The sequence below is a fragment of the Lepidothrix coronata genome, unplaced genomic scaffold, assembly GCF_001604755.1.
Source record: "Lepidothrix coronata isolate B3197 unplaced genomic scaffold, Lepidothrix_coronata-1.0 Scaffold218, whole genome shotgun sequence".
NCBI classification, from domain to species: Eukaryota; Metazoa; Chordata; class Aves; order Passeriformes; family Pipridae; genus Lepidothrix; species Lepidothrix coronata.
This window is the reverse complement of record NW_016690398.1, coordinates 195,972-208,733: the sequence shown is the minus strand read 5'-3', so window position 1 is coordinate 208,733 and position 12,762 is coordinate 195,972. Positions and strand designations below refer to the sequence as shown.

General features: G+C 44.6%; 1 protein-coding gene across 1 annotated transcript in view; it reads left to right on the top strand.

The window, feature by feature from the left end:
• LOC108506521 (multiple epidermal growth factor-like domains protein 6) overlaps window positions 1-12,762 on the top strand; it is a 193,293-nt gene that overhangs the window by 148,761 nt on the left and 31,770 nt on the right. The window contains exons 15-23 of the mRNA XM_017833614.1: window positions 11-139; window positions 365-493; window positions 1,628-1,762; window positions 2,740-2,874; window positions 3,317-3,442; window positions 4,476-4,607; window positions 5,417-5,545; window positions 7,127-7,258; window positions 10,270-10,398. Of these exons, the coding sequence (XP_017689103.1) occupies window positions 11-139; window positions 365-493; window positions 1,628-1,762; window positions 2,740-2,874; window positions 3,317-3,442; window positions 4,476-4,607; window positions 5,417-5,545; window positions 7,127-7,258; window positions 10,270-10,398 (1,176 nt within the window). The remainder of the gene's footprint in view (window positions 1-10; window positions 140-364; window positions 494-1,627; window positions 1,763-2,739; window positions 2,875-3,316; window positions 3,443-4,475; window positions 4,608-5,416; window positions 5,546-7,126; window positions 7,259-10,269; window positions 10,399-12,762) is intronic.

Sequence of the window (12,762 nt, the reverse complement as noted above, 5' to 3'; positions counted from 1 at the left end):
CTCTCCACAGCTTGTCCCCCCGGGACCTACGGCAGAGGCTGTGCTGGTGTCTGCAAGTGCCAGAACGGAGGCTCCTGTGACCCCGGCACGGGGCAGTGCCGCTGCCCGCCCGGAGTGCACGGCCGGCTCTGCGAGGACGGTACGGCCCCATCTGTGCCTGGAGCATCTCCACTTCTTCCCCCCTTGTTTCTTTTTTTTAAATAATGAGCAAAACAGTGCGTGAGAGAAAGCAAGTGGCTGGTGAGCTGCAGGTCAACCACCAGCCAGCCTGGGCTTTCTGTAGCGCCAGCGAAAAGCAAACCGATTTGGAGCTGGGGTTTTAACCCTTGGCAGCTGATTCCTTGCTGTGTTTGTGACTCCAAAGGTTGCCCGAAAGGTTTCTTTGGGAAGAACTGTAACAAGCCGTGCAACTGTGCCAACAAGGGCTACTGCCACAGACTCTATGGAGCCTGCCTGTGTGACCCCGGGCTCTACGGGCGCTTCTGCCACCTCGGTAAGTCCCCAGCATTTTTTGGATCTGCTTAATGCACACACCACATAATAGTGTTGAAAGATTTCACATTGTATAAAGGAGGCTTGCAAAAAGGGAGGACAGTGACTTTTTACATAGGAAAGGTAATAGGACAAGGGGAAATGGCCTTAAGCGGAAGGAGGGCAGATTTACATTAGACATTAAGAATAAATTTTTTTACTACAAGATGGTGACTGGCACAGGTTGCCCAAAGGAACTGTGGCTGCTCCATCCCTGTAAGTGTTCAAGGCCAGGTTGGACGGGGCTTGGAGTAACCTGGTCCAGTGGAAGGAGTCCCTGCCCATGGCAGGGGGTGGAACTAGATGGGCTTTATGTTCCCTCCCAACCCAAACCATTCTATCATTCTATGATAAAATGAGTGAGGCTTTGGTTCTGCAATGGGCTGGGAGTAGCAGGAGGACAGGACTTCTGACATGTGTCAGGAGGCCCCAAAAACTTCATTAATCTTTTCCTCTAGCAATTAATCTTTGCCATAAGGACAGAGATTTACTGACACACAAAGGTGAGGACTACAGGTAGGGTTGGGCTGGGGTGGGCAGGTTAACATTAGGGTTACTGCCGAGGTTAGAGCCTGGTTGGAGCTGGTTAGTGGCTGCCAGTGTGGTTGGAGTGGGAGCTGAGGAGCAGAGGCAGGATGAGGGCAAAATATTAAATGGGGAAAAAAAATAATTAAAACAAAAACATTGCAAGTTTCATTGTACTTACAGGCTTTGTTTGTAAAATCTGTGCAAGACTGAAAATCTTCTGTGTTTTGTTTTATTTTTGTTTGTTTTTTTAAATGAAAGCTTTTGTCTCGGAGCGCACCCAAATATTTTTTCATTCAGAAACTTAGTTAAGTTTGCTTTGAAACGTTTCTGGTTCTCGCATTCACATGCTGCTTGACATGAAATGAATCACTTAACACAGGAGTCATGTGAAGTCTATTTTGCCCACCCACGCACGAGCAGGCGCTGCCACAGGAACGGGGATCGCGTTTGCTGAGAGCAGAGCGAGGGTTTTGCTTCTTGCAGCAGTGGCGTTCTGCAGTGGTGTGTGCAATTCCAAACAACTCCTGCATAATTACAGAGCTAATGGCTCCTTTTCATCTGGCTGCAGCCTGTCCCAGGTGGGCCTTCGGAGCGGGCTGCTCAGAGGATTGTCAGTGTGTGAAGGAGCACACGCTGGAGTGCGACGCCAGGAACGGCTCCTGCACCTGCAAGCCTGGGTATCACGGCAAGAAGTGTCAGAGAGGTACCCTGGAAAGCCAGATTCCCCATCTCTGCTTATTCCTTTATCCTAGTAATTCCTCATTCTTCTGCCCATCTGTTTTGTTTGGCTGCTGCTACTAATATAGTCATATTCTACTGATAATTTAGTGTGGGTTTTTTTAGCCCTGATGGCACAGGGTTGCAGGAACATCAAGGGGAATACAGCTTAAGAATGCAGGAGCTTGAGCCTGATCAAATAGCAACAGAAATCCGGAACCCAAATTCTAATACAGCCCTAAATAATGAAGATTGTGGGAGTTTTCACTGTTGTTCTTTGCTTTTTCCACACAGACAGTAAATAAGTGGCAAACCCCTTGTTTTATGGCAGCAGCGTGATTTGTAAATGGGTTCAGCAATGCTGCTTTTCCTTCAGATTTGCAGCCCTTTGAATTCAAACTTACTCTTTGTAGTTTTTGGGGGGTAGTTCAAAGAGAATTGTATTCCACATTCATGTTTGCATGTCTCAGTAGCCCTTTCCAGACAGCAGTGGAGTAAAGCAATAGGGTTTCTTCTCTGGGCAGACAGGAACATGACAGATCGATGGCACTGGTTCTGGGGGTTTAGTAGAGAACAATAGTGACAATATGTAATAATTTTAGCATTCTTGGTGGTGGGGCTCAGTTCTGGCAGGGAGCATCCCTTGCCCAGCGCTGGCTTTGCACTAAGGCAGAGAGCAGCAGAATGTACGGACATATAAGAGAATTCTGTAATGGCTGTAATTGAATATATCCTTAAGTATTCTAATTCAATAAGTTACAAGTTCATTAAATATTCTGCCACTCTGTTTCTGGCTTGTATATGAGCAGAAACCTCTGTGAAATGTCCACGCAAATGTTTATTAAGTATTTATACTTTGTTATCCCCACCTCTAAAACATACATTATGTTTTCTGATTTTTAGTTCAGTTTTCTTAACTCTTCCTTTTTCTTATACATGTTCTCTGTCTACCTCTATTTCCAGAGTGCACACCTGGCTTTTATGGGGCTGGTTGCAAGCTGAGGTGCAACTGTCCTCCTGATATTTTGTGTGATCCTGAGACAGGAGTCTGCAAACATCCGTGTCCACCTGGGTTTCATGGAGAAAAATGCCATTTATGTAGGTACTCACTGCATGTTTCCCTGGGAGATGCACTTTGGGTGGGAAAGATTATTCAGGAAACTTATGTTCAGATATAGAAGTTGCAAATAAAAGGGCACATTTGTTGTTGATACGAGTTGGCAGTTCCCCACTGAAACCAAAGTGATATTTGGAGCCTGGCAAATGCTGTCTCTCTCTGCTTGCAAAGGTTGAGAAACAAGGCTGAGGCCAGTTACTAAAACTAACGTTTGTCCAGGTAACTGTAGCTGCTTTTAAAGCTTCAGGCACAGAATTTTCCACAGCTCTGTTGCAGTTAATTACAGACCACGAGTTGCTGAGACACTAATGCTAATATTGATCACTTTTACCAGGGCAGCTCAGTTAAAAATTGCTGGTGGTGGTGCCTCCTAATGTCTTCAAAATGCTTCCTAACCGGGTCTTTGGGTTTCTTTCATCCTAGCTTGTCAGCCTGGGAGTTTTGGGGTGAGCTGCAGGCAGAGGTGCAACTGTGGAGGAGCACCATGTGATCCAAAGACAGGGCAGTGTGTTTGCCCAGCTGGGAAGACTGGTGCTACGTGTGAGCAAGGTGTGTTGCACCAGGGTGATGAGTGCCCTGCTTTGGAAGACATGATAAGATGTGGAATCACTCTGTCTCCCACCCAAACTGCGGCAGTGCAATGTGCTTCATTTGCAGAATGGGTAAAGGATCAGTCTTGGTGCAGAACAGGTGACATCCACTGCATGGGATTGCTTGGAAAAGAGGGAGTGTGGCTCAGTTATCCTGCCCCATGTCTCTGCTCCAGTTAATAGCACTGATTTGTATGTTGGGCTGGGTTTGTACGAGTTGGGCAGAGATGTTGGTGCATTGCAGCAACTCGGAGTCCCAGAGCAGAGCTTGGGACTGTGCTGCCACATGCACACAGGGTGTCTCAGTGGAGGGGCCTTGGCCAAAAACAGCTGTTGTGAAACCAGCAAGAACCTAGAATGGAGGAAGTAATTAAAAAGGACAATATTATTGTGGGTAATTAAGTAAAGGGATGTAAAAAGTCTCAGAGACACTGAACTACTGAGACATGGGATGTACCCTGGCCACTCTCAAAGCTCTGGCTGTCACACACCTGAGGAGCATCTGCTGGACCCAGGTTGTGTCTCACTACTCCACAGAGCACAAAGGAGGTGGAGCTGTGGAGACCTGGGCTCCAGCTCACATCCAGTTCCTCTGGGCTGTGTGACCAGCCAGACCCCCACTCAGCCCAGCAAAAATACAACAGCAGCCCTCCCCTCCTGCAAATTACCATCCTCTGGAGATCTTTGCTGATAATTATTAATTAATTAATAATTAATTTTTCAGATACATCCAAATACTCCTGACATTACTGTGTCAGAAACCAAACTAATAAGCAGACGCACAGTGATGGAAGTTGGGAGAGAGCCTTTGGGTCTCTCTTTAGCTGAATTCTCATGTGCTGCAGTGTACTGTGACAGGACTGTAGGTCTGTAGAGATAATATAACAATCCAGCTCAATTTTACTGGTACTTTTAAATTCTTCTACAGAAATCTGTAATTGTCCTGTAACAGAAAATGGCACTGGGGACACCTCATGTATTTTTTTCCCTAGATTGCCCAGCTGGCTGGTGGGGACCAGACTGCCAGTCCTCCTGTGAGCCCTGTGCCAACGGGGGACAGTGCAACAGAGAAACTGGAGCCTGTGACTGTCCCCCTGGCTACACCGGGGCATCCTGCTCTGACAGTAAGTCCTTGCATCAGCCTTCCCCATGAAAAGAAAGTCAGATTGAAAATTCACTTAATGATTTCTACCTTCTTGCTTTGTGAGATGCAACGTGCTGATCCAAAATAAAGTACCCTTCAGCTTTAGGAATTCCCTGGACATTATTTATGGGAGGGAGATTGCAGATAAATGCAGATGACCAGCTAAACTGCATCCCAAAAGGATGTTATCATTAGACCTAATTTATGGCAAACTGTACTTAGGAATACAGTGCTTAATAGCCACAACACTTGCATTGTAATCCTGGCTGTTTGGCAGGAGGTGCTGACCAGCTGGCCTGTATGGCATCACTGTGGGTTATGTTTTCAGCAGCATTCTTTAACATATATAATTCAGGATTAAATAATAGTGAGGATGAAGGATTAGTGTCAGGGCTATCCTTGCAGCTAGAGACTATGGGAGTACACTCAAGGAACTGTTTTGTGCTGCTTATCCAGCCTCTGGGTGTTAAAAGGCTGCTTGAGTTAAATGGCTGTTGTGCTGCACAGACAGGTTGTTAGTCACAAAGTGAATTTTAGGGAAGGTTTGCTCAGCAGTTTTCCATCCTCTGTGCAGGACAGATACACAGAAGTATCCAAAAGCTATTCCCACATTACAGGACCTGGCCTCACCCACCCAGGGTATGAATTACAGTTATTTCTTTCATCTTGCCATTTTGATTTCTGGATTCAGCTAAATCACGTTTTAGGGGGTGAGATGTTGCTGTCTGTTTGGACAGATCAGTCTGTGCCTGACATAGGTGAATTCACAGTCTGCCCATCTGTTCTCAGCCTGCCCCGACGGCTTCTATGGACCAAAGTGCCACTTGCTGTGCAGCTGTGGCAGCAGTGCCCAGTGTCACCACGTCACTGGAGAGTGCTTGTGTCCCCCAGGCTGGACTGGCCCCGGCTGCAAACACCGTAAGTCAGGGCACACGGTGCCTCCCAGGGACTCAACTGCACATGGAAGAACCAGCTCCGTTTGTTCTTAGCCTGTTACAGTTTTTTAATATAGTTTTGTTAATCTTATTGCTTCTGAAATTGTGTGTTTATGGGTTTGCACAGCCTGGGTGGTTATAATCCTTAATTATCCAGGTTCAAAGCGTTGAAATAGATGGCTGATGAAGCGCAAAGTATTGATATAAGCTCTTATTTCAACACTATGGATCCCTTTGCCCAATACCATCTGTCCCGTCAGCTTTTGACTGACAGACAGTTTTGTTTTTCATTTTCAGTGCAGATTAGTTTTGAGATTAATTCTCCATTTTTCATTTTGTTTGGGGGAGATTTATTCAACAAGTGAGTGGCATGTAGAGTCATGTGTCTAAAGGTCACTTTTTAACTTGGGAATATAAATGCTGTGAGAAATTCTGTTCTCTGGAAGAGCAGAGCATCCTTCTGTTGACTTTAGCATCACTCTCCATATTGGTGGCTGTGTAAGAGAGTAGATTTGCCCTTTTTGGATGGCACCATATAAATGTGAAGCCATCCTGCTTGATTCCATCCTTTTCCTGTGACACATCTATTCTGCTTGATTCCTTGTGATGCCTCTTGCAAAAAGCCAGCAGAATACAAACCTCCCTCTAAACGTGGTCTTAAACACATAAAATCATTTAAATTGATTGCCAGTGTTGACAGCAGTAAGTTTTGGACCTGACTTCTCAGGCTCTGTGCTGAAGAAAACTCTGGGAAAATCTGAAGTTTCCACCAATATGGGTATTTTAAAAATCAAACCAGCTGGCAGCGTGCAGAGCCACTGAGATGGCTTTTCAAGACTCCCAAGGCTGTCTAAAGAACTGAGAGACCACGGCAGAGAAAAGCTTTTATTTCTGTTCAGTATAAGATCTGAGAAAAGTTGTTTTGCAGAGATGTCTCGGCAAGGCACCTCTTCCAGCAGTTGCAGACTGGACATGAAACAGATTCCCAGCTCCAAAACCTCCAAACCCAGGTTTTTGTTGCCCTAATTGACACTTTCATCTTTATACTCACACGAAAGAGAGGAGATGCCGCAGTGCATTGTCGTGATTGTGTCAGATGTGATTTTTACAATGAACGTAATAAGTTGCTTTAACAAACATTGTGAGATGTCTCTATATCCGTGTTGCATTTCCCAGTATTTTGATGAAATCATGGAGGGTGCTCCCAAATCTGTCTGGTTTTACCCATTAACTATTCTGGTTAGACAGATTTTTGTTTAGTGAGTCAACAGCTGATATTTTATTTCCATGAAATTACATGTTTGTGGCTGTGGATTGATTGGTATGGATTGACTACCAATGGTTAGTTTTATGTGTATGGGATAATATCTGCCTTCTTTCAGCTGAAATAGTTCAGCAAAAGCTGTCTTTATTTCCACTGCTTCGTGCCCACGCTGCAGCGGAGAGTTTACTCCAGGGCTGCTGTAGCATTTCGCGTGTTTTCTGTTCTCTCGTTTAGAAGCAAAATAATCCACGAGGTGGGTTTGAAGGTGGTTCCCCCTGCAAATCCCACTTTCCCTTGCAGCCTGCAGCAGCGGCCGCTGGGGCCCGCGCTGTGAGAACTCGTGTGTCTGCACCAACGGCGACGGCACCTGCGACCCCGTCAGCGGCTCCTGCCTCTGCGAGCCGGGATTCACCGGGACACACTGCGAGCACAGTAAGTGCCTGCTCTGTCAACACACGCAATTTACAAACCTGAGCGGCGGAAACCGTGTTTTCCTGCTAATTCCCTGCAGGAAGGACCCCCCGGCTGTGCCGCCCCCGGTCTGCCCGGCGCGTCGCAGCGCTCTCGGGTTTCATCGGGGTTAGATCCTTTCCCTAATCTGAATTCCAGAAAAGATATTTTCAGGCTTGTTCTGGGCTCTGCAGTAATTTTTAACGTCAAGACCTCGTGTGAGGGATAGGACAGATGTATGTTTGGTTTGTGGCATAAGGGTTTCCATATTGGTTTTATTTATTCAGTTTTAGGGCTGCACTATTCCTCCATAAATCACTTTTTTAGGTCAGGCATATAGAAATGCTTCACATGTATAGAACATAAGAAAAATCAGGAAGTTTTAGGGTCCTGTGGTTATTAACAACAAAAATGCACATTGGTCTTACCAGAGGCCCATAACCTTCACCTTCACCTCTGGCAGAGGTCAATATCAGAGGCCTGAAGTGTATAAAAACAAGCTTATAGATAATTCCTGATACGTCTTCCCAGGTTTCTTCACTTTGTCATTCAGGAGCTTCTTGAGACAGAAGCAATATCTCTATATTTAACACAACTTGATTTTTTTTTTCTTTTCCAATTAATGTGCCTATTTTCTTTTTCATTCCGTGCAAGCATTTGGAGTCCACTTCATCTTGTGGCAGTAAGTTGCATGGTTGAGCTGCTCTTATTATTATTGATTATATTGATGTTGTTAAATAAAATAAACATTTTATCTATTAGTTTAACAATCTTACAGTAGCACAGATGTAGCTACCAGAGTCTCAGTAGCATAGGCAGGATTAACTGCTGGTGTCACACGGAAATGTCAAAACAATTAATCTGGAAATGTGACCTAAGACAAAAAGCCTGGAAAGTTGATCTTGCAGCCCTTGTTGCTGTTGGCACAGAGGGAGTGGAAGGGCAATGTGTTGGGAAGACCAGCTCCCAGAGAAAGAGCTGCCAGCTCCACTTCTCTTTCGCTCTTGATCTCTCTCAAAATAGCAGCTTTGCAGACAGAAAGTAGCCAAATAGCTGGGTCTAATCTTGGCTGGCAAGCAAATCAGTGAAGCCATTGCCACTGATGAAACATCTGGCAGTCCCTAAAGCTCTGTCCATGGGGTTTTTTTTTGTTTTATTAAGTCTGCTTTTTACCCCACTTTGTGTGTGTGTGTGTGTGTGTGTATAATCATCATCATGGCTAGGCTTCGCGAATATATGAAATGCATATATATATTTATAGATCTCTGTGTGCGTGTGCAAGGTTTTGAAAGCCATAATTCTTCCCTAAACATTTTATGCTTCCTTGAAGGTTAGATCTTTATCCCTGGAGAGCTCCTCTGCTCCCAAGGCACCCCCAGCCTCTCCTTGCATGTTGGGCTCCTTCCCTTGAGGAGCAGGCTCTCTGGAGAGGTGCCTGGATCTCAACATGCATCACAGCAGCCTGTGCCTGCTCGGGCAGGGGCAGATTCTCTGTGATGTGGACTGTGAAATCGTTTGTGAAGTGTACTGACCCCTTGCCATCACCTTGAAAGCCTCAGCTCCAGGCTAAGCACTGTGGGTTTGAAGGAAGCTCTGCTGAGAGCCCCACACCTGTGGCTGCTCTGCAGTGTGATTTCCCTGGCATAAATTCCCTGAACTCTGACTGAAATTTCAAGTGAAAACGCTGAGAAGGATCCAGCTTTTAAGGCACAAGTGCACTTCAGTGTATTTACTTGTTGAACTAGCGCGGGAGGCAGGATACACGGGGATCTGCAGCTTTGGGAGCAGGAGGGGATGCAAATGGGGGGACTGAATTTCACCTGTAAGTGCAAACAATGCGTTCAAACATATTCATATTTAAACAACGGCCCGTTTTTTGACTATTTTAAAGCAAAGAAATACTTAAGGTAGCTTGCTATTCTCCTGCCTCCCACCCCAGCTCCTCTGTAAGAGACACAGGGGTTGGCTCCAATTAGGAGAAAGTCACTAAGCTGCAGGAGCACCCGAATTCATGCCAGCTCCCATTACTGCCCACCTATGGCACCAAATAGGCAACACCAAACCCACCCCTTTATTCTAGGCATAGAATTGTCTTTGAGGACCCTCGTTACTTTCTGTTCTCTGTGATTCTTTCCAGATTGCCTGAAAATCACTTTGTTGATGCAAACACTAAAATCATATGCTTCTAGAAGAGATCTGGCAATAATCTACATAAGTCATTTAGAGGAATGGTCTTCAAAAATGAGTGGAGGCACTGTAATATCATGTTTAGCCAAGTGTATCTCTGTGTTTCAGCCTGTCCAAAATATCTAATGTGAATTAGGCAACTGGCCCTGTTCTTAATTGATTTTCCTATAATCCTGGAAGAAATTATTTTCTTTCTCAAATGTTTTCTTTCTTCCAGTAGTGAGTACTATGCAAATCTTTTGTAACTCCTTACATTAACTGCTGTGGAAATGTAATTGTTAATCTGTCCCCCAGATGTAATGTTTTCATTTGAATTTTTCAAAGCAGGGCATGAAAGTAAAATGTGCAGCACTCAGTTTGGAGCTTTCCGAAGGAAATCACCACATTTCATATTTTCTCCAGCTTTCTGGGGAAAGAGGATTTGCAGGAAAACAGAAGAACTTCTCCCCTCTGAGTTGATGAAGTCCCAGAGGAGATGTGCACATAAGCAACTCCAGACCAGTGGGCAAAGTGTCATCAGGCAGAACTCGTGAAGTCTCTCTCAGGCTTTACAACTAGAAGATGTCAGTTTTCTTCCCAGAATTTAGTCTTTCAACACCGTGGTGTTTTCCTAAAATAGATCTTAAAACCAGCCCAACTTACCTAGACCCCAAGGAGAACAATCTCCTCAGTTTTAAGCCCTTACCATTATGCCTTGATTCTTCTTTTGGAAATAGTAAGATTTCCCATGTATCTCAAAACTCCCTGTTGATCCCTGATCTGCTCCAGCACTAACCCATCATGTGGCTGTGATTCCTGTGCTGCAGGGTGCCCCGAGGGAAGCTTTGGCCCAGGCTGTGAGCACAGCTGTCAGTGCCAGAATGGAGCTGCCTGCGACCACGTCAGCGGAGCCTGCGCCTGCACAGCGGGCTGGACAGGAACCTTCTGTGAAAGAGGTACTGTTGCTCCCTCTGGTCCCTTTTGGGTTTATGCAGAGGGTTTTGGTTGTTTTTTTGGTTTTTTTTGTTTGTTTTTTTTTTTTAATTCAGAGAGCTGATTTTAAAATTTACAGTGTCGGATTTAAATAAAACATTGAACTTACTTGGAAACCAACACCGAAATGTGAGCTTCCATCCTAACTCAGCAAAGCTTCTTGCTGGGTGCCTGGTGTTGGGCATGTATTTTCACGTGGTTAAAATTAGATATATGCTTAAGGGTCTGGCTGTATCACGTCTTTAAGGAGACTTTTCTTAAACAGAGTCCTACTATTTGAGCTCTGAGCAGGAAGATGCTTGTTCAGCCTTGTACTTGCTTGTTTCTCGTGCCTCTCTGAAACAATTAAGATGCACATGGATATGTGGATCATCCCAATGGAAATCTTTAACAACAGATATACTTTTAAACTTTACAAATCCAACAGATCACCTTCTGTCACCTAGTCCTTTGGTTAAAGTACTGGACTGGATTCCTTAAATACATTATTAAGTCAGTCCTTGGTGTCACCAAAGGAGGTTGCTGTTGAGCTGCATCATTGTGCAGATCATAAAAAATGCAACAAAAACAGCATATAGTCAGTCAGGCACTCTGAAACTTATTTAAGTGTAAAGGATTGAAGATTGCACGAATTATGATCCTTAAATCACTATTGTTTTGCTTAGAAAGCAGCTTTATCAGCCAGTTTACAAGGGCAGCATTAGAGCCACAGTAGAGGGAAGTGGCAGCACTTGCAGGCAACTGCTGCCCTCTCATGGGAAGGGAGATGCTCCACAGCCTGACCAGGAATACAGCAAAGCACCCACTGGCTTGTGTTCACACACTGCTTGTTGTTTCCTTCTCATTCTTACCAGGGATTATTATACAAAATAAATATTTTTTCCAAGGCTCTGCTGCAAATGGAGCTTTGTAATTTATGGTATCTCCATTATGTCCCCTTTTTATTATGATTTAGTTCTGTTTTCCTAAATCTGTTTTTTTTTAAATATTATTTTTTATTGGAAAAACAAAGCATTTGTCTGTGTTGTTGTGTAAATCTGCTCTTTCCAGCAGGAATCATAATGGAGACAAAGAAACTAAATATCCTTTGCCAAAGTAGGTGTGAGGACTATGACGTCTATAGGGGAAAAAAAAGTACAGCTCTCACCTTCCAAATCAGTCATGTTGGACATTTTTATCTTTTTTAATTCCTGAAAGAAGATTGTGGAGGGGAGAGTAGAATTTAGTACTTAACGTTCCTAAAACACTGTTTTCTACGTGTTTTCTCTCAAGCAGGCAGGGTCCTTGATCTGGGCTGACCTGAGTTACCTTTTAACATAAAACATTTCAGCCAGAACAGTTTGGCTGCTTCCGAAAGACGACGAGGGAGGAGAACGTGTGGGTGGTTTGCCCTTGGTAGAACCTTCTTGGCACCTTTTCTGTGAGGAGCTGCAGCGCTTCTGTTTCTGGTGACTGGGAGACTGGCAGGGTTTCCTTCTGGCAGGGATGTGCTTTTTGCCGTCCTCTTGGCAATCCACCCACGCTGGCCAGGCTCTGTGCCTCCCAGGCACAAATTTAGGGATTGACACCCAGCACTGCGGTGTTGCCTCAGACTTTTCACATCCTGCTGATACCTCATCCCATGGCTGGGAAGGACTTTTCTGTTGTCACAGATATGTTGAGACTGAGACTTTTGCAGCCTTCGAAGCTCAAAGCCCTAGGAGAGGGCAGTCCCTTACAAAACCTAATATTGACTAATATTAATAGTTAATATCACCCCTGCACAGTGAGGGTGTTTGAACCTGCAATCGTTGCTTCTGGTATTTTGTGTTGTGGCAGCGTGGGATCAAGATTCAGGGTGAAATTGCAGAAGTCCCAAAATGTGCCTTTGGGTTTTCTGGAATTGATTTTCATTTCTTCAGGTGGGAGCAAAGTACTCCTGTTCCTTTTCATTAATTTATGACCTTCAGTATGAAGTAGGACTTCATAGGTTAACCTGCCAGTCCCTGTTGGAAAACACCACTTCAGTGGCCATTTCCAAGTTCTTTATTTGCCACAAATTTCCATAATCTCTTCTTATTATTTATTAGAATAATTAATGTAATTTTGGTCCTTCCTAAGTCTCAGCCTACATATATCACCTGTCAGTAATACAGATAGCAGCCAAACACCCACCATCATCATCATTTGCCAGCACAAGACAGTTTCCAAGCTCACTCATAGCAGGAGATACCTTTGCTCCAGGCTGCTGTTTCATGAGACCTTGCTGTGAATTATCTGGGAGGTGACTGAACTTCTGTGCCCTCGGCCACAGAAAGCTGCCAAAAGACCTCACACTCTTCAAAGTA